This window comes from Nesoenas mayeri (genome assembly GCF_963082525.1).
Source record: "Nesoenas mayeri genome assembly, chromosome: 22".
Taxonomy (NCBI): domain Eukaryota; kingdom Metazoa; phylum Chordata; class Aves; order Columbiformes; family Columbidae; genus Nesoenas; species Nesoenas mayeri.
The window spans coordinates 3,358,622-3,378,622 of NC_137572.1; the positions used below are offsets into that span (position 1 = coordinate 3,358,622).

The following is a 20,001-nucleotide window of genomic DNA, read 5'->3' on the forward strand; positions in this document are numbered from 1 at the left end:
CTTGGCTTAATTCTGTCTCCAGCTCTTGTTTGGCTTCTCCCATTTCTCATTCACATGGAGAAGCTCTGGGCTGGGTTTCGCCCTTGAGTGAGTCTAAAATGAGGAGGAATGACCTTCCCCAGGCAGGCACACCAGCCTGGCGGATCGGTGGGAGCTGCGCTTTGCCAGCACCTCGGGGATCGGTGCCTGTGCCGTGCTGTATTTAGCCTGTGAGCTACTTGAGCCGTGTGATTCCTGTCCAAAAGCAGGCAGCTATTTCCATCTCACCTCCAGAGCAAGCTGGGGTGCAGGTGAGCCAAAATAACAAAGCCACAGGGGAAGCCAGAGTCAGAACCAGGCGTAGGCTGGGAGCTGAACAGACTGGGAGAGTTACCCTTTGCCTTTCCCACTGAGAGACCAACTAAGAGCCAAATCCCACCTCCCTGGGCAATGCTGAAATGGCTCTGGGTTTATTGGATTGGCACATGAGGTTTTATGCTATTAAAGAAGACATTTCCTTCCAAATGCCTCTCAAGTGGAAGATGGGCCATGTTATTCTGACATGTCAGAGGTTTCCAGGCAGGCAAAAGCCTCTGTGTTCACTGTGGAGAAAGTAAATGAGAGAAGAAGGAGGAGCACATCACTGGGTGCTTCCAGCAGGCACAGTACGGTTTGGAGACCCTGCTGAATTTCGGCAGAGACCAGAAATCGAAGGGAGAACAATTTTTAAACGACCTTCCTGTTTCCAAGGAGAAGCTTGTGTAGGTTTGTGGCCGCACTAATGGACTGCAGAACTGCAAGCTGCGATTGATTGTGTTGCAAAGCTGCTGAATTATAGTTGGACATTTGCTTTATCATCCCAGATCCAACCCCCCCTTCCCTTTCCATGCTTTAGCATGAAAGAATCGATGTTAATCCCTCAGTCCCATTAGTGACTTTTGCAGAGATCACAGGCTGTCGGACTCTCTGTGCCTTGTTTGACCACCCAGCACTAAGCAGGGCTTAGGATTTGAGCCTCATCTCTTTAAAGAAGATATCTAACGGGGATGGGAGCTGGGGATTTTCTCTGTAGGTTGGTGTAACGGTTTTGGCTGTGATTTTTTGACCAAGTGCTAATCGGGGAGCCAAGAAAGCTCCGAATGCCATGCTGCATCCTTGCTAGGTCTGTCCCGCGGTTCTGGGGCTCAGAAGCACTGCAGGACATAAACACGTTTCTGCAGCGTCGAGGTGTGCTGTGATGCTTGGGCAGCACTGAGCAAGGGCTCTGGATCAGGCTGCTTGAGTTGGGTGCAACTCGGGAACCCCGGCCCTGCACTGGAAAGGTAGTTTGCAATAAGGCAGGAATTTATACAGGAATGTATAGCTCTTCAGCTCGAATTACCTGCATGGCTGCTCTTAGTGCTTCTGGAATATAAAGCTAAGATACTTGATGTTTGCTACTGAAAAGAAGAAAAATCATGCTTTTGAAAACTAAATCCCTTTTTAAGGTGTTCAGGGCGCACAGTGGTTGCTTGCTGCAGTGGGAAAGGGCTAACTTGCTCACTAGCTCTGCAAGGTTTCTTTTTTTCCCCTTAATGCATTCGAATCATGTTATTAATATCTCTTTTTAAATAGAACAGGACTTTTTTTTCAGGGGTAGTGGAGAACTCAATAATTAAAAGCGCGGACGGCTGTGAAGCCAGGTCTTGGGTATGGAGCTGGTGAGCTGCCCCCGCCTGATGCTGGAAGGTGCGTGCCAGGTGCTGCTTCTCTCAGCCACTAACAACAGAAGCTGTGGACTGTGTGGTGGTGAGATAATCCTTACTACAGCATTAATGAGCATCGTGGTCTTTCTTCTGAAAGATCACGGTCCATTCTTTCATCAGCCGGCCATGTTGTGCATTGTTAGGCTTTCCTGGGTAGGTCCACAGGGAACCTGGTGTTATCTGGGCACATTTGGTTCAACGATTCAGTCTTGCAGATCCTGAGGCAGTGGCCTTTGCTGTCCTCCTGGTTGGAAAGGTGAGGCTTGGTCGTTACGTTCTCTCTTACATGAGGTATCGCACGGAAACGGGTGTCTTCAAACGCTTTGGACAAAGCCTATGCAAAGCCTATTATGGAACTGTGCAATTTAGTCCAATCATGTTGAAATTGGGTCACCCTTTGTTAATGTGACTTTTTAAAATCTATGGAAGCGGTGCACAAAATATTCAGTGCAATGCAGACCACAGAGGTGGGAATAGTCTGGAAATAGATCTGTCTCTGACAATGCTGACGTTGTCTTAGATGAGCAAAGGGGATAACTCAAGGTATCGTTGTGTCACCAGTTCGAGAAGACTCGATGGAGTAGCCCTTAAATGAGCTAATGGTTGGAACACACTTTTCCCGGTGTTCACCCGTAAGCAGCCTTAAAGAAAGTCAAACAACTTTTTGTGGTTGTCATCAGCATTTCCCCTAAGAAGAAAACAACTCCCAGTTGTCTTTCTATTTTGGAAGTGGGCTGCAAGTCAAACAGCTTTTCGTCTTGATAGGGATGCTTTTTAAAAACCATGTGTGAAGTGCAGCCGTTCATCAAGAAGTTCTCATCTGAGACCTGAGTCAACCCACAGCTTTCCTGGCTTAAGAGAGAGCCTGGACCAAGCGTTGGCAGAGCTGACAGACCGGTGCGTCCTCTGAAAGCGGTGTGGACAAACAGGATTCGCTCTGCAGCCAGGCCAAGACTGATGAGACTCTCCGTTCCACCGTGGATCCACACCAGCCTTGCTGCTTTCTGCTGCGTGACACGTCTTTTGCTTCTTCCTTGGCTTATCACCAGAAGATTGCAAAGCCCAGGTTCAACCCTCTTCCAAAGCACTGCAATACCAGGATACTTGCGTCTTCCACGGCATTCACCAGCGTGTCTGTGGAAAGGGAGTGCGGTGACTGTAGCTGAGGATCTCCAGGACATCCTGGCCAGCACTTGCCCGCTGTGGTGCTGGTAGCAGTGTGAGAACCTGTGCAAGGAAGCAAACATGTTTAGGACAACGTATTAAGTCTTCTAAGGATTTAACAGATCCGCCTTGCTGTTGGAAGCAGTGAAATCTTGGCAATGTAGTCAACATAACAGCAGTGCCACCATGTCTCCTGTCCCCTATCTAGCTCTGGCCACCTCTAGTGACATCTACAGAGCTGGAGCAGCGCGGGGGGAAGATTAATCTGGAGAAGAGAAAGTTTCTGATGCTGGTTAAAATTAGTCTGAAGCTCTGAAACTCAGAGGGTTTCTATGTTTTGCAAACTGGTGGGTGGTCCATTCTAATTCTGGATATGCAGTTTATTCACATACACAACTAATCGTTTTTCAAATCCTGTTAAGTTCTTGTTCTTCTTAGTATCCTGTGGCAATGAGATACAGAAGCTAATTGTGCTTGTGTTGAGCTCCCTTGATCCACTTTGCTCATGCTTGCTTTAAATTTTAAGTGTTGTTCTGAGAAGCTTGGTTAATATTTTTTTTCTGCGAGCTAATCTGTGTTCTTGATCCCATTTGTTGCAACAGGGCTCAGGGACGCGGGACTGGAAGGGGAGAGCAGGGCAGGTTTTGCTTCGACTGTCGCAAGGTTGAGGAAATTCTGCATTCTCTGTGCCTCAGTTTCTCTGACAGCTTGGGAAACACGAGGAGTGGCCCTTGTGTATGTAGCCAAGGCAAATGTAGTGACAGAAATGGGATTTGGAGGCATTTCGGAATCACTCTCACCCCTTTCTTGACTTGCAATTTGTGCTTCGTGTTGCGCAAACCAGCTGTACCTCGCGGATCGTGCGTCGCTCCTTGCAGCGCTGGGCTGCAAAGCCTCTGTCCTTTCCTCCCCAAGTCGGGAGAATGCGAGGTTGAAGTTAGCGCCCCCGATTAAATCCTCGAAGAACAAGCAGTTCTGCGTGCTCATTACTCAGTTCTGGCCGCGTTCAGCTTAATAACTAAACAGTAATTAGCTCCACAGTTTTGCTACTATACTTATAATAGCCCCCATTAAAGTTATGGGGTTTTTAGGCAGTAATGGCTTATGGAGTAATTAACGAGCAAGAAGCTTTTATTACTACCTTTATTTTTAGCCTGTGCTTCACAAACCTTTTCCGCCAAACACCAAAATCTTCGACAGAGCCCTTGTCCCCAGGGGCTGCTGTGCTGTCTGATCACAAGGGACAGCCAGCTTCCCGTGCCTCAGTTTCCCCATCCCTGTGCCTCAGTTTCCCACATTTAGGGGATGCTTTGCCCCGGGGAAAAGCTATTAGAGAGAATATACTTAGTACCCTGAAGTGTGTGTGTTTATTTTCTTCATAAAGCCTTTGTTGTAGGATTTGGCTGTGTTTGTTATTTCCTTGGCTGTTTTGTAATACAAGTAGTGTTTGCTATATTTGTTTGGGGCTTTTTTGCGTGTATTGTTCTTACCTCTAGACAATATTTTTACTCCAGTGACTTATGTATATATACAAACTCAACTCGAGCAATTCTTTAGTTTAATATGTTCTAAATCACCTCTGTTCAATGTGGGGAAAACATGGAGTAATGACGCTGGGGCTGATCAGCCCCAAAGGAAGACAGAAGGTAACGCTGACTGTAAACCAGATCGCACATCGAATCAGTGTTTCCTATGGTAAGTGTCAGAGCCGATGCCAATTAACTTGATTTAAAAAAAGAACCTTCAGCGTTTAATAATCCAGCATGTTACTGACACATGGCTCCAGGATTTGTTAAAGCTCTTTTATTAGATGAGTGCCCTTTTAATATTGTCTTGCCTTGACACCATTGCCCTCTGCCGGGGGACGTGAAATCTCTTTCACCATGTGGCATAGCCCTTCTGCTTGCAGCCTGTCAAAACAGATTTCTGCCAAGGAAAGTCTCTCCAAACTATGCAAAACACCTTTGTTTTGGAAGTGGTTTAACCCCAAAATCGCTTACATTTGAGCTGATTTTTCAAAATTTAAAAAAAAAGAAAGTGTACTTTCTTTACTTAGATCTTTTTAACGAATTCATATTTAAATTTGTTCCTCCTCCTTCTTTTCCCTGTGGAGGCGGAGATAACAGAAGCCTAAAAGTGACAATCTGAACAAACTCGGGTTTTGTTTTGAACGTTCTCGGTGGGAAAAGGAGAGAGGTATCGTGCTGGGGCAGGGGCAGAGCGATTGCCTTGAACAGGATCACAGTTTTCCCCAGGCTATTTTTTGGCTAGCCTCCCTTGTGCCCTGAGCAGCAACAAAAAGCGTCGCTCAGCTTTGGTAGCAAGGGATTTTTTGGATGCAGGGCGAGCGCTCGGTCTTGGGCTGTGAAGCTATGACTTCTCTCACCCGTGGTGCAAAATCGCAGGCGACCATGTGTTTGCCAGCTGATGTTGTTCACGGGAGAAAACGGATTTCACCTTTTGCAGCTTTAGCGTGTGACGGTGAGGTTGGAGCGCGGCTTTGTCACACCGAGAACCGGCGTCACCCCGCACCGACGCCATCAGTTGCATTAACACATCGGGAGGGAACACGCTTGAAATACTTCGCCTAGGTCCAGATTTCATAGTGCTCACGGCAGCCCCAAGTGAATTCTCACCGTGTCCTTCAGTCAGGCTTCTCGGGGTCATCAATAAAATCAAATCGCTTCAGAATTAACAGTGAGCAGATGTCTTTGCTGCAGGGCAGAGTGCGTGGTGCGCGGTTGGGTGCCGATGGGCAGCTTGGAGTGCAGAAGCGTGGGTCAGAATATGGGCTGTGGGTCAGAACGTGGGCTGTGGGTCAGAATGTGGGCTGTGTGTTGGCCCTTGGCAGCTGGAGCACCAAAGTGACAGAATGATTGAGCAGAGAGCTGCCAAATGCTCTGTTGCAAATTAAAAGGAATCGATCCTCAAGAGACGGATGCACAAATCGTTGGAGCCTCTGCTCATTTTCCCCCGGGTTGGAGGGGTGGAAATCGGAGTAGCACTGCAGCCCAACGGTGCCCGTTCTCCACCGTACGAAGCGCAGGGTCAGCCTGTCCTGTGGGAGGATGCTGACAGTCTGATTCTGGATTGACAGGAGGCAGGGAAAAGGCATCTTTAAGGTAAGAGCACTGTATTCGGAGGAATCTGCCCGTGACAAGCGGGGCATTTGCTACACGCCAGCCCACCATGGCAGCTTGCCAGCCGCTGTGAAGTGACTCCGCGTGGCTCTTTTAGCATGTCATTTCCTCCCAGCCCCTCTCTATTTGCAGAGTTCTTTTCCTTGGTGCATTTGCAGCGAAGGCACTTTACTTAGGCAAGGTGTTGGGTCTTTTCAGGGCTGCCCCTTACGGCTCTGCCCTGCGGGGATGCTCGAGGGACATGTTCTGGCTTTATTAGAGGATTCAAAGGATGCTGGTGCTCAGTGCCCTCTGTTTGGGCACTGACAGCATCTGCAGGGACAGCAAGGACGAGGCCAGATCCTCTTTCCTGAGGGCACTGAGTGCTTTGGCAGTGCTAGACCAGCAGGATTTCTCTGGCTCTGAGAGCTGGACAGGGATGCAGCAGAAGGCTGATGTTTGCTGGAATAATTCCTCCTCTTCCTCTCTGGTTTGTTTTGTCTGGATGAGGCTGCTTTCTTGGGGTCTGAAAAAAGTAGGGACGTTGTTGGGAGATGCTTTCTTGCAGGTCTGCAGGGTGTCTGGCTGCACAGAGCACATCCTTAGGCTGTGAAGAGTTTTTTCCTACCAGTTCCCTGTACTTCACTACAGAAAGCCTTGTTTTCCATAGAACAAGTTGTGTTTGGTGATTGGCATAGAGGTTTGTTGTTTTTTAGCTGCAGCTTTTGTTGAGGGACACTTACAGGACAAAAGCCAATCTGTGTTTTCCCAGGTAAATTAATATCTCTATGATTGAAGTGCTAATTTGGAAGAACCAGATTCTGCCCAGCAAATGGAATATTGTTTGCTTGCACTTTAAAAGGACAACCCATCAGTTCTTGGAGCCGTTTCACTTCCAGTGGGCGCGGTGCCGGAGGCTGACTGTACAGCCCGGTGGCCAAGGCACGGCCAAGGGAAATTCAGATCAGTGCAAACTGTGCTCATCAGGGATCTGAACCTGGATCTCCCCATGGCTGCCCCACGCAACGAAGAAAAAGCCAAGTTTCAAGGGTCTCGGGGGAAAAACATTTGTGAAGTAGCATCATATCTGCAGCCCAGGCTTGAGGAGCTCCCGTCTGATTTCAGGAGAGGGTCTGATATTTCCCATGGCACCGCAGTGGCGGGGGCTGACCAGCCGGCCAGCTGCTTTTCCCCAAGCAAACTGCTCCTTCCCTTCAACTGCAGCGTTCTCTGGGCTCTCCCTTGTCTGCAGCGCAGCCCTTGTAGCAGCGGGCTAATGCGTTCCCCCACATGGGAGCCGTGGTACTAAACTGCTACCCGTGTTTGCAAACTGTCCACCGCGCACATCCCTGCTAAGCGATGTACTTTGCTTGCCAAGATAACTGTGATAAAATACGGTCAGCTTAAATCTTGTATGTGCTCGTATTGAATCAAACTAAGCCGTTGTGGCAGTTTAATACGCTGCACTCGCAACACCTCCGAGATGGAAGAAATGAACCTGAGCGGGCCCTGAGTTAAAACTGGTTGCGTCAAACATGCCAGCGGGATGGTCTGAGCTGAGGGTACTGCAGTGGTGCAGTGTGGTCCCTGCTTCTTCCTCGGGGCTTGGGTCAAGCAGGTGGTTGTGGATGGAGGGTCCTTTTCTGCGGGGGCATGGTTCAGACAACTTGTGCTTGGCTGGAGCCTTGCTTGACGTGGGGGTGCAAAGGAAAGCATGGTTCTGGGCACCCAGGAGGGGTGGGATGCATTTTTGCTGTTCACTGCTCCAGTTTGAGATGTGAACTTTATGCAGCAGCTCCCTAGTACTTCTGCCTACTCACCTTTGCTCTGTGTTGCAGGTTTCCTTCCAAATGAGTCCCTGAGGTTCCTGCCAGCAGCTCCAGTGCTGTCCTGTGGAATTGCCCTCCTGCTTCTGGTCCCAGCAGCCGAGGCCCCTCCAAACCTGCTTCTGCAATGGGTGGGTTGTAAGCACTGGTAAGACTTATGAGTCGTGTCGCCTTCGCTGCTCTCTCCCTCTCTCGCGTTCTCTCTCTGTCCTTGTTCCTTCTTGCTCATTTATTTCTGTTCTCTGTGTGCTCTGCTGTTCTGTCTCTGGGGTTTTCACTGTCAGGTAATGAGGAGCTGTGGGTCCAGTCAGTCTTGGAGATGCCGAAGAGACGAGACATCCTGGCTATCGTGCTGATAGTTCTGCCCTGGACGCTACTAATCACCGTCTGGCACCAGAGCACCATTGCTCCACTGCTTGCAGTGCACAAGGGTGAGAGAAATCAAACCAGCCCATGCCAAGTCTGTGCATCCCTCCCTCGTCCTCATCTCCTCTCTCATTTCATTCCCCCATGGCAGCCATGCTCATCTCAACTCCCAGTCCATGCTCATGCAGAAGCCTCCCCACTTCTGCTGTAGGAACAGCCCGGTGCTCGTAGGGCTTCTTCAGAAGCATCAAACTCCAAGCCATGGGATATACTTACTGCACTTGGAGAGCTCTTCGTGGCCTAAATCCAGAACCGGTCAGAGTACTGAAGGAACATGCTTTTCTGTGTTTCCTGATGATGCATGAGAGAGGAGTCCCTTCCTGCTGGCCCTTGCAGCATTCTGCACACAAGTTAATCCAGCAGGACAGCTGCTAAAAAAGAGAGCAGAGGAAACAAAGCTGCCACTTGAGACAGCTGCTGTGGGAGACATGGGACAATGAGCATTTTTTAAGTGTCTTCAGGAAAGCAGCAAACTGATGCTCTTGCACTTGAAGTAGAAGGCAAGAGCCAGCATCTCACCTGATTGTTTGGTGGAGTTGCACCACCATGAGAAAGCCAGTTTCCACGTTACCTGTCACACAAAGCATTCAGTAGAGCTCTGGCCCCAAATCAGATGAATGCAGGAAGTTCTAGGGGATCCTCTCTGGCCAGAAACATCCTAGTTTTTATCCCATTCTTGGCATAGCAGCAATATCCAGGGGCTGTGAGAGCTCTTGGGGGCTGGAAGAAGCCACAGTCTTCATTCTTGGTCCTGCCGACTGCAGTCTTCATTCTTGGTCCTGCCCTTCTGCTGAGCACCAGGGCAGGTGGATCAGCTCGGGGAGGCTTGTCAGTGTGGAAGGCCAGCTCGTTTTCCCTCTCTGCTCCCTTTCTCTGGGAGATTCTCCCCTTTTCATTCTGATGTTCCCACCCACCCTCCACAGTTGTGTATCCTGTTGCTGAACAGTCGAATGTGCAGTTTGCATTGTCAGAAGCTCAGAGTCTGTCCTGAGCAGTTTAACCTTTCCCTGCAGAGGACTGACAGCCACCTGTGGGGCTTTGGGCAGCTCTTAAGGCAAAAATGACTGTGATCCCCTCTGAAAAGTGCTTTGGAGGATGAGGGATCTACTTGGCTTTAAAACAGGACTTGAAAGACTACTGAGAATACACTGTATACCAGTTTGGTTCAATACTATAAAAACTGGGAGCTGTTTTTTGCGGATGGCCATGGATACTGTACTCACAGCACAGAGACCGCTGTGCTCTGACTCCATCCTGAACTTACCAGTGCCCTTGGTACGATGCTTCCTGTGCCTCTGCTCCTCTGAGCCCCCAGGGGAGAACGAGTGGTGATAGACACCAACCTGAAAGCTCTTGGGAGAAATCATTTCGTTCTTGTAACGCGCTTCTGAGATCCTTTGGTAGCAGGTGCTGGGTTAGAGACGTGCATCTCCCCGCCAGCAAGCGCAGAGCGGCAGCGCTTGCACATGCCAGGATTTACAGCTGAGGGTTTGACCTGCGGGGAGTTGCAAACTGTCTCAAGTACCGCCCGGGCTAATTACATTTGTGGCTGTGTCCAATGCATTTTGCAGATTTATTTTTGAATTGATTCCAGCGTTCTCTGCTTTCAGAGAGTTCTGCTATGTGGTGCTGATGTGTTTTGCCTTATATAAGGCCTGATACCAACATTTGCAAGGACACCTTGTCCCTGTGTCCTGCCCCCAAATATACACCCTGCCTCCGTCAATGCCATGGAGTGTGAGCCCTTCATTCAGTTCAGGGCTGGTGTTGGAGTCTCTGCTGCTGGAATAGTAACATGCTCTGAAAAAAACACAGGTAGTACCCTGCTGGGCCAGTTCTAATGTCTGTCTGTTCCTGTTCCTGATCCTTCTCATCTGAAGTTCCTGGTAGTAGCTGGTTTTGCAAAATCTGTGGCTCAAAGTGTAATGTGCCCACAGAGAGCAGCTGGTTTACACCCTAGAGGGATGTGCCCCTTATCTCTGCCACTTCCCAGCTGTAGACTGTGGTGTTCCTGCTGTCTGCAGTGGTACCGAAGTGGGAAAGTCACTCTGGAAAAGTGACAGATGCATAAACTTGTTTTTTTTTAACTTGAGCTGATTGTGAGCAAGTCTCTGTAAGGATTTGCTATGTTTGGATCAGTGTATCCTATATATGTGCTGTTCATTGTTCACATCCACGCTACCGAATGGGCTGTTATGTTCAGAGATTGGCAGGGTCTTTTTGAGGAGAGGTTAGCCAGAGGCAAGTGAAACTCTCTGCGGGGAAAAAACCTACAATTACAGGCTTTAACTGCTCTCCATTTCTGGATTTGAAGTGTGTCTATACGGCAGCACTGTCCTGGGCTCTCAAGCCTTCTTTGGTGCTGGATTTCTAACAGCAGGAACTTCTTTTCTCATGTGTGTTTGTCCCTCATTCCTCTATTTGTGTACTTATTTATTAAAGCCTCCCTCCAAGCTTGTTTCCTTTCCTCTGAAACCACGAGGGTGACCTGCTATTAGCAAGCAGCCTGCCGGCTCAGTCGGGGGGTGTTAGAGGCCCGAGTCCATGCGGCTTTTTCTTCTCTCTCACACCCTTGCTCAGATGATGGTGGTGACTCCCGGCGTGATCTCGCTGCAGGCTTCGACTCCAAGGAATACTGCTTGTCGGACCGGGACATTGTGGAGGTGGTGAGGACAGAATACGTTTATACCCGCCCACCCCCGTGGTCAGACACCCTCCCCACCATCCACGTCATTACACCCACCTACAGCCGGCCGGTGCAGAAGGCAGAGCTGACGCGCTTGGCCAACACCCTCCTGCACGTGCCCAACCTGCACTGGATCCTGGTGGAGGACTCGCAGCGGCGCACGCCGCTCATCACCCGCCTGCTACGGGACACGGGGCTCAACTACACCCACCTCAACGTGGAGACGCCCCGCAACTACAAGCTGCGGGGAGATATGAGGGATCCGCGCATCCCCCGGGGGACCATGCAGAGGAACCTGGCCCTGAGGTGGCTGAGAGAGACCTTTAACAAAAATAACAGCCAGCCTGGGATTGTTTACTTTGCCGATGATGATAACACCTACAGCCTGGAGCTGTTCGAGGAGGTAAGAGCCCGCCGGGGGGGTCCTAACTGGCTCAACGCAGCAGATCAGCATGTGGGTTGGTGTAAAAGATGCTGACAGTCTTGTCGGGCTTGAGCAGGGGCAGGTTCCCACGTGCTTTCCCGCTTCCACTGTTTGTCCCAGTCCTCTAAAAGAACTCCTGTGCCTTTCCCTGTCTGCAATGGTCTTAGAGTGCCAGGTACACTGTACCTCACCGGGTTTCCAGCTCAGAAATTACTTGTTCTCTTGCTTTCCTGAGGCCAAGCTCTTGCAGCAAGGGACGAGAAAGGAGGATTGCCTCCTTCCTTACCAGTTGCTAGTTTTCACGCCAGGGATCTCCTATTTATTTGCTCCATACATGCCCCCTTTCCCTTCCCTGGTGGCTTTCACTTGAGCTTGGATAGCTACAGCAATTTAAAAAGCTGAAAGCAAATTCAGACTGAATGTCTTTCTTCCACAGTCCCTTTGAGGCTGGCTCTGGCAGCATCCTGAGACAGACGCTGCACATTAATAAAGCAGAAAGGGTTCCTTCCTTCACCCGTGTGCTTTGCTCACAGAGGCTGCTCCTCTCTGATATGTAGCTGCAGTTAAGGTCACATGGAGCCAATGAAATGTGCTGTGAAATGCAGAAGACACGCACTATTGTTCCCCGCGGACAGGGGCTGCCGTTAGCATGTGTATAATGCAGAAGGGCAAGTGCCAGAGCTCTTCTGGTCTCGTTTGCGGTAATTAGCGGTGATGAGATTAGCTCTGGGAGATCCCTGATCTAAGAGACTGGGCTGAGAGCGGAAGGCGAGGCCGAGCCAGCCAGCGGAGCGGGACAGGGCGCTGCGGGCGAGCGGGCAGACTGGCATTCGAATCATCCGTGTTGGCAAGTGCAGGCACCTGAAGTGTCCCCGACGGCTCCTGTCTATTTCTGTTGACTCAACAGGGAGCAGAAGCATCCAGCGTTGTTCTGCTGAGCAGCAGGAGCAGCTACAAAGCACCATCCTGCGTGCTGGGTGTTTCTGGACAAGCTGCACTTCTTGGCTGTCCCTGAGGTCGTGGGCTACGGCTGCTGTGCGTGCCTCACTGAAAATGCTTTTAGCCTTACTGAGGCTCGTAGGCTGAGATTACAGCTCCTTAGCTTCCAGAGAAAGCCATTCCTGCATTTCCAGGTGACCGTGTTCAAGGTGCTTCCCTCCTCTGTGTCCCGATTTCCCCAGCTGTCCATGTGGAGGACTGACACCCCACAGCCCTGAAGACCTTTGGACAAACAAACACTCTTAAATTTCACTTACGTTTCTCACTAGCAGCTTTGGTTTTTAGTGCTGAACTCATTGGTTCTGTGACTATCCATTACTATTGCTATGGTTGGTTGCCACTTCCCAAAGCACTTTTCTCCTCCAGCTCCAGGTTGTCCATCCTCGTACAGGTGAGTCAGGAGCTCTGCAGCTCGGTCCCAGCCGCAGGGACATCATGCAGTCTCTTCGCTTTAGGTTGTTGTGCTGAAGCTCGGGGTGTTCGTCTCCCACAGGACAGTGAGTGAGTTGAAGTCGTTCCGCTGGGATGCTGGTTTGTGTGTTGGAGGTCCCAAGAAGCCAATCCTTTGTGCACCCACCAGACCCTTCTCTTTCCTTGCCTCCAGATGCGCAGCACCAGGAAGGTGTCGGTGTGGCCAGTAGCCTTTGTCGGCGGCTTGCGCTACGAGTCACCCAAGGTGAACGCTGCGGGGAAGGTCTACGGCTGGAAAACGGTGTTCGACCCCCATCGCCCCTTCGCTATAGACATGGCGGGGTTTGCTGTGAACCTCAGGCTGATTCTGCAGCGATCTCAGGCTTACTTCAAACTGCGAGGAGTGAAAGGAGGCTACCAGGAGAGCAGCCTGCTCCGGGAACTAGTGACTTTGAATGACCTTGAGCCGAAGGCTGCCAATTGCACTAAGGTATGGCCTTTTCCTCAGACATGGCTTGTAAGGATCCAGAGGTAGGAAAAATCTTGTTCAGCCCCATCATTTAGTCACTTGTCCTCTGGGTTTGAAATGAGCACACCTGCATTGCAAGAGAGCTGAGAATGGGCAATTATGTATTAAAATGTGTGGAGGGAAGTTAAGTTTTTTGGCTGCAAGCTGCTAGCAGTTGCCATAGGCCTTAAAATATGGAGTCTCCTCTCCCCTGTAACTGTTCCTCTTTCTTATATTACATCTAGAAAATATCCTCATTATTTTCAAGATCTGTGGCCTTGCTGATCCCCTGGAGCAGGGAATTCCAGAGGTGAAATGTCCTGTTGGCTGCAGAGAAGGACTGTTCACACCATCACTGCCTTATTGCAAAGTCGCCTTCTCCCTCTTGACATCTATACAATAGCCTCTAAGTGCTAAATAACCTAGAAACTCAGAACACAATGATAGTTCTTGCCCTAAAGACTTCCCGGTTTAGGATGAGAGACAAGAGATGGATATCTATCTGGAATGACAAGGGAGAGTGCAAGATACAATGGGACAATGCTGGTTAGTGTGACAGGCATCAATCATAGCACATCAGCAACGGAGGTGCTGTCAAGTGCTTTTGAAAGCTTTGTGAGTGGGTCCCCGGGGCACAGCAGGTGTGGAGGGCCCCCCCTGGGATCACAGATCCCCGTGTAACACTCTCACACCTTTGTCTGTAACAGGCACCAGCCAGTCTGATATAAGGAGTCTTTACTGCTTGATTATCCCAGGAGGATTATTCTTTTTTTTGCAAATAAGCTGTTAGTGCCAACAGACTCAGATTTAGATCCAGGTCTCCATTCCTTTTTGGGATAGAAAAGAAGTTTGAATAATACCCTTTGTCTCTGCTTTCCACCTGCACCGCTCCACAGCCACTAGGATCTCAGCATTCAGCAGCGCTTGGTCAAGGAGTCCGGGAATAAGGGAGAGGAGCTGAGGGGAGGGAGCAACTTTATTTAGTGTCTCATACCTGCTATGCCTCATTTTTTACATCTACATGCCTGTGGTTATGGCTGTCCAGCACCAGTATAAATAACACAGATGGTCTCCCAAGGCTGGGAAAGGAGATTGGATTATAATTAGATCTCTGTTCTTAGGCACTGTGTGCCCTACTAGCTAACCAGAAAGCACTGGCTGAAAAGAAGTGTGTTGCCAACAGGCCAAGGGAGATGCACAGGTTGCTTGTAGTCTGGTGTGCGGAAGATGAGGCCGGTTGTGGAGGAAGGAGGGGAAGGAAAAGGTTGTTCCCAGGCAGGAGGAAAGAAACGGTGCTGTTGGATGGGCTGTGGTGTCAGTGCTGTCACACAAGAGCCGCGGGTCAGCGATGGAGAGGAAGCAGGAATCGCTGGCCGGGATTTGAAGCAGGCTGCGTTGCTCTTTTTAGCTGGGCTGTGGGGATCTTAACAAGGGTCCTTGTTGTGAACTGAATGCTTTCTGCTCCTGGCAAACTCTGAGCGCAGCTTTGCAGGTTGAGCTTTGCCTTTCTGCTTTTAGCTGGTGCCAGCAGCCTCCATTTCCCAATTGCTGTTTTGCTCACCCGTTTGATGAGGAGGAGGCTTCGGAGAAGGACAAAAGTAAGCTGTGGGGTCCTTTTGCCCCAAAATCAAAGCTCCTGTCTCTTTGTGCGAGTGTGCCCCCAGCAGTTGTCATGGTTTGCTTCTGTTAAGCGCAACCATAACCATACTCCTGCTTTGCAGGGAGATTTACATTAAAAATTATGATGTGCTCAGATAGAGCCGTTAAGGAGGGATCAGAGAAGTGCGCAAGATAAGCATAGACATCTGCTCCCCAAAAATGCTGCCTTCCCTGTGTGCAGTGATGCGATTTGTAATATTTATCAGAGCTCAGCCCACAAGTGCACACTCCTGCAAAAAGCTTATGCTTTGGCCAAACACACATATACTGCTTATTTTCTTTAATTTGCAAACTGTCCAAAATGAAGGAGAAAATTAAGGAAGTCAGTATTAATTGCCAAGGAGAAAGAAGAGTTATCCCTCCTTATCAGGAAAAAAGGGTTGGTTTATACTGGAGCTGTAAAGAAAAAGGTTTTGCAAACGTGTTATGTATTTCTGCATTCTGCCGCTTCTCTATTTCACCCCATGCACCCCCAAAGTGAACCCCACCCTCTTCAGTCCATTGACAGAGGACAGAGGTCTGAAATCCTGTGTTTCCATAAGGTAGATGTAACTGGGACGTATTCTGCTCCCCATTTTCTATTAACACCAGAGGAAACAACCTCAGTATCAATGCACTGAGATCGAAGCAATGGCTAAATGTAGTTCATTCCTCCCCTCTCCTTATCTCTTGGCTGAGTCAGATCTGAGATGATTTTAGGTGATTTAATATAACTGGGGTTTTTGGCACTTAGCTTTAACAATGCAAAAGTGGTATCTGGTTTAAAGAAAAGCTAATGACGTGTAGTTGTGGCCCTTTGTTCATGGAGTACGTGGTTGGAGTTGTCTGAGCCACCAGCAGGGTTGAGTGTTTGTGTGTCAGAAGTGGGAAGAGCTCTTACCCGCTCGAAAGGAGAACCCACTGCAAGATTTTTCGAGCACCTGGGCCACGTTAAGGTTTGTACATTCTGTTTGTTGGATGAGGAGCCCGTGGCTGAGAGCCACTTGTACAGACCTCTTTGGTTTTGGCTTTTCACAGGAGAGGAACGCGGCGATGGCAGCAGCGTTGCTGCAGCGGGTGAGCAGGACTGTAATAAAGGCCAACGGTGATGAGCGGGCTCCGAATTGGTTGTGGGGGAGCGATGAAATGGTTCTTTGGACCCACTCCAGGCAGTAGCTGTTCTCTCCTGCCTTAGTGTTAGCAGGCGAGATTTAATCCCCGCACAGGAGGTGGCTGCTCACATCAGAGACACATTTGGTCAAACAGCTCCTTGGGAGGTGGGGGTGCTGCTGTTTAACCAGAAGGGTTTGAAAAGCACTTTGTTCATCCTTTAGAAACAGAACGTGCTCTCGTTTTTTCAGAAAAGCACAGACTGGGTAGGAAATAGTTCACAGATACTTGGATTAAATGTGCAGAATATTGTCATAGCAACAAGAGGGAAACCCCCACAAGGTAGGAAATGTCAATGCGAACAGGTGAAAGGAAGCGGGAAACTGGAGCTCAGAGGGGATAAAGCTGCTCCCAGCAATCCAGGTTCTTGGAGCAAAGCAGTAAATATAATTGAGTCTGGTGAGGGGAAGGTATTTCAAACAGCTTCCAGAACCATCTGTGCCAGCAGCCGAGCACAGCCAGTAGAAACTGTTTACCTATAATACTACCCCCTGCCTCCAAAACTGTTAGACCACCTCTTCAATTTGTATTTTTTCCAGTACTCCTCCACAGATGTTGATCTATATTAAACTTTGCTGCCAGGACTGCGGGAAGCTTTCAGTGGGCGCCTCAGTTCTGTTTTAAGCAAGTTGGAGAGGGGCTTTAAAGTGCTGCAAAGTATTGTAACTGGTATGGAATAGTGGCTGGCTCTTATCCAATAATGGATTTTCAGAGAAGCACTGAAAAGTCCTTTTTAATATATCACACAACCAAAGGCAGTGGTGCCGACTGGTGCAGCTGGTCTGCTCGGTATAACCAACTATTCCCCCTAATACATGAGCTGCAAAGTGCCCTGAAGTGGCCAGAATTTGTGTTTCCACCCTGAGCCTCGCAAGTAACTCCATCCCAGCCAAGGATGCAGGAACGTGATAACCAAGAATCAGAGTAAGGAACTTGCTCTGGGGGGAAACGTGCACATGATTCCCTGGTTATGAAAGAACTGCCCTACATCATTGAAAAGGTTGATGAGCCTTTTGAGGAAGATGGTTGATAACTACATGGAAGGAGCAGGTTAATGTCCCAAGACAGTACACTGTAAAATGGGTAATTTCTGTGCAGTTTGGATAGCAGTAGGCCTGCCTAAATGAAATTTTATGCAAACCTCCTTTCAGCTGTGAATGCGCCATTAGGCTCCAGGGTAGATGGTTAAATTGCACTATTGATTTAATGTGCAAGAATATTTGTTAGTGCAGAGAAGAGATGCAGCTAATGACTTCTGTTGGCTTCTTCAGATTTTAGTCTGGCATACAAGGACAGAAAAGCCTGTGCTGGTGAATGAGGGGAAGAAAGGATTCACAGATCCCAACGTGGAAATCTGACTGTTCATGGCTGAGCGGAGACCAACACCAGGTAACAGCTCACATTTTTGAACAGCAATGAAAAGCAATGGTAGAAAAGGAAAATAGCAGACAATGACGGGAAACCAAGACACAAGGGTGAAGGATGTAGACTCATCCACCTGCAAACACCTGAGGAAAGCTGAGGCAGTATCAGCGAAAGCATTTTAAAGTGAGGCAGAAGCTTTCGCTGAGGGAAGAGTTTAATTTATATCCACATCAAAGCCACACACAGTCAGTGACAAGGGAGGGTGTAGAATAAACCCCACATGAGGGGTTTTTTAGCTCCTTAGCACATAGCATCTTCTTCCAGGCAGAAGAAAAGAACATCCACATTGATGGCTGTCTTCCTGCTCATTTGTTCATGCCCTGGCTTCCCACTTTTAATTACCTGAGGTTCCTTGTGTTTTTAGTCTTCTGTGTTTGCAGGGTGCACTGTGCAGTTGGTTTGCTAGAGCGAAGGATGAGCTATTCAGTTGTGTCTGCATCCAGACTACACTGCTGCTCTTCATCATTACAGGTTAAAAAAATGCATGACTCCCTTTATCTGGAGCGTAGAACCAGGCCTGGAGGGGAGAGGAGGTTGCTGCTTATTCTCTTTTCCTCTCAAATATGGAGAAGCAAGAGCAGCAAAGGAAAGGTGTAGATTTGCTCAGCAGCGGTGTATTTCTAACAGCGATGAGCTCTGTTGTAGCACGTTCCCTCGGGCTGGCTGATGCAGCCCTGTGTGCTGCAGTGGCCTCTCTTCGCTGCCCACTGGCAGGACAGCAGAGGAAAAGCCTGCGCTGCACATTATCTGCACTATATATAGCGGCTTTGCAGAGAGGCCGTAGCTCTTGGGCGCTGTCACAACTGCTTTTCACCAACACGCAGTTGCCTAGCAGCCGTGCTCACAGATCCGCAATCCGAGATGGGTTTTGGGATAGTTCCAAGGGGTGGCAGCTAACTGCAGCGAGGCAGGAGGGTAATAAACATGCCGCTTGTGTCTCTGTTGCAGATTTCTTTGTGCACAGCCTGCAAAGTTCCTCTCCACGGCATACAACCAGCCAGACATGCAGTAGCCAGGACCTCTGCTGACTTCCAAGAGTTTTAGAATACTGAAAACAAGCAACACTGCATACATAAACTACTCAGATTCCCCTGCCCTTCCTCCTGGACTCTGAGCAGGACCAGACGCTCTGGAGGTGGAGAAAAAGCACAGAAAATACAGGACTGACATCAATCAGTACAAGACCAGCTGCCTCGCGACACGCTCGGTTCGGGAGAAGCGCATGCAGGGCACGATGCACTGAAGACACGGCCCAGCTGGAACGGCGGTCTAGACTGAGGGGGCTGTTTTACAGGACCTGAAGGCGAGGGTGAGAACGCCCACAGGAGTGGGTTGGCCCCCGGTGACTTGTTTTTCCTGAGACACACGTACCTTGCGGCTATGTGTGCGACAGCCTAAGCAGCTCTCTGTTCACGGAGGGGACAGCTGCCTTCTGAGATGGCACCTTAGCCCTTAATTTTAAACCTACTTTAATCAGTGTTTATTACGCTGCACAAGACAGAAAGGTTTTTGGGGAGGGTGAAAAGCAAGGCAAGTTAGAACAAACCCATTAAGTATCTCTGTTCTCTTTGTATTCCCTCTCCCTTCTTTAGCTTCATGGTTTGGAGGGCACTGACATACCTCTGTGTTCCTGGATGGAGTTATGTTTACAGCATGTGGTTCTCTATTCATCCATGCTAAAATAACTGGAAGTGGATTTTAATGAGATTGTCGTGGCAATACACCGTAATACTTCATCCAGGCTCAGATCTTGGTTCTGTTTCACTCTAATTTGGTTCATGTGAGCATTAGGTGTGGGATTCTCTGAAGGGCGCTCCAACACAAAGACAAATTTACAGTCTTAAAAAATAAAGTTAACTGCTTAAAACTAGGGATTGAATGATAAAAGCTGATTTTGGTGCATTTACCATTCTGCTGGAATATATCCTTCAGCCCCAGCCCCTTTTCCAGGGCCATGCCAAACCCCCGCAGAGCAGTTGGAGAGTTAACTTGGGATAGAGCAGCACCCTTGTAAAGGGGATCCTGGGCTTAGTGCTCTGCTTCTTCAGCACCAGGCTTGAGGTATGTTGAAAAACTATCAATGTAGAACGTTAGTCGCCTCTCCCCTGTTCTGTAACATCAAAGGACCAAAGCATCGCGCTGATGAAAGGGTGTTCTCTGATGAAACTGTATTTTGCTTCTCAGTGAGACACAGGACTGAGCAGTGCAGAAGAGGAACGTGGGTGCTACTACCTTGGTAGACTCTGTGTTTGAGATTGACAAACTTGCTGAGGAAGAAATTGAGGTACAACATACCCCTCCTCCCCACCTCTCTTTAAAAACAACAACTTCCCTCCCTGTTCATAGCTGTTGCAAACCTTTGATCAACCCCCGCTGCCCCGATTCCTTCAACAAAGTCTGAAGCACAATTTTACCTTGGAATTGAGGGAAAATGTAATCCTGGAAATAGACTTGGTTATTTTTAGCCCTAACACATAGAAC

At 49.0% G+C, this 20,001-nt stretch overlaps 1 protein-coding gene across 3 annotated transcripts; it reads left to right on the forward strand.

The window, feature by feature from the left end:
• Nucleotides 1-8,152: 8,152 nt before the first annotated feature.
• On the forward strand, nt 8,153-17,453 carry B3GAT1 (beta-1,3-glucuronyltransferase 1; the record flags this gene model as incomplete). 3 transcript variants are annotated; one of them, XM_080357910.1, is made up of 4 exons in its annotated part: nt 8,153-8,264; nt 10,840-11,348; nt 12,973-13,269; nt 17,367-17,453. In XM_080357910.1, 4 exons carry the CDS (start codon nt 8,153-8,155, stop codon nt 17,451-17,453), a joined length of 1,005 nt encoding a protein of 334 aa, XP_080214036.1. The 3 variants fall into 3 exon arrangements, with proteins under 3 accessions (XP_080214036.1, XP_080214037.1, XP_080214038.1); XM_080357911.1 differs by lacking the exon at nt 8,153-8,264 and having other exon boundaries at nt 10,840-10,925; nt 11,009-11,348; XM_080357912.1 differs by lacking the exon at nt 8,153-8,264 and having other exon boundaries at nt 10,840-10,922; nt 11,009-11,348.
• Between the last annotated feature and the right edge of the window lie 2,548 nt (nt 17,454-20,001).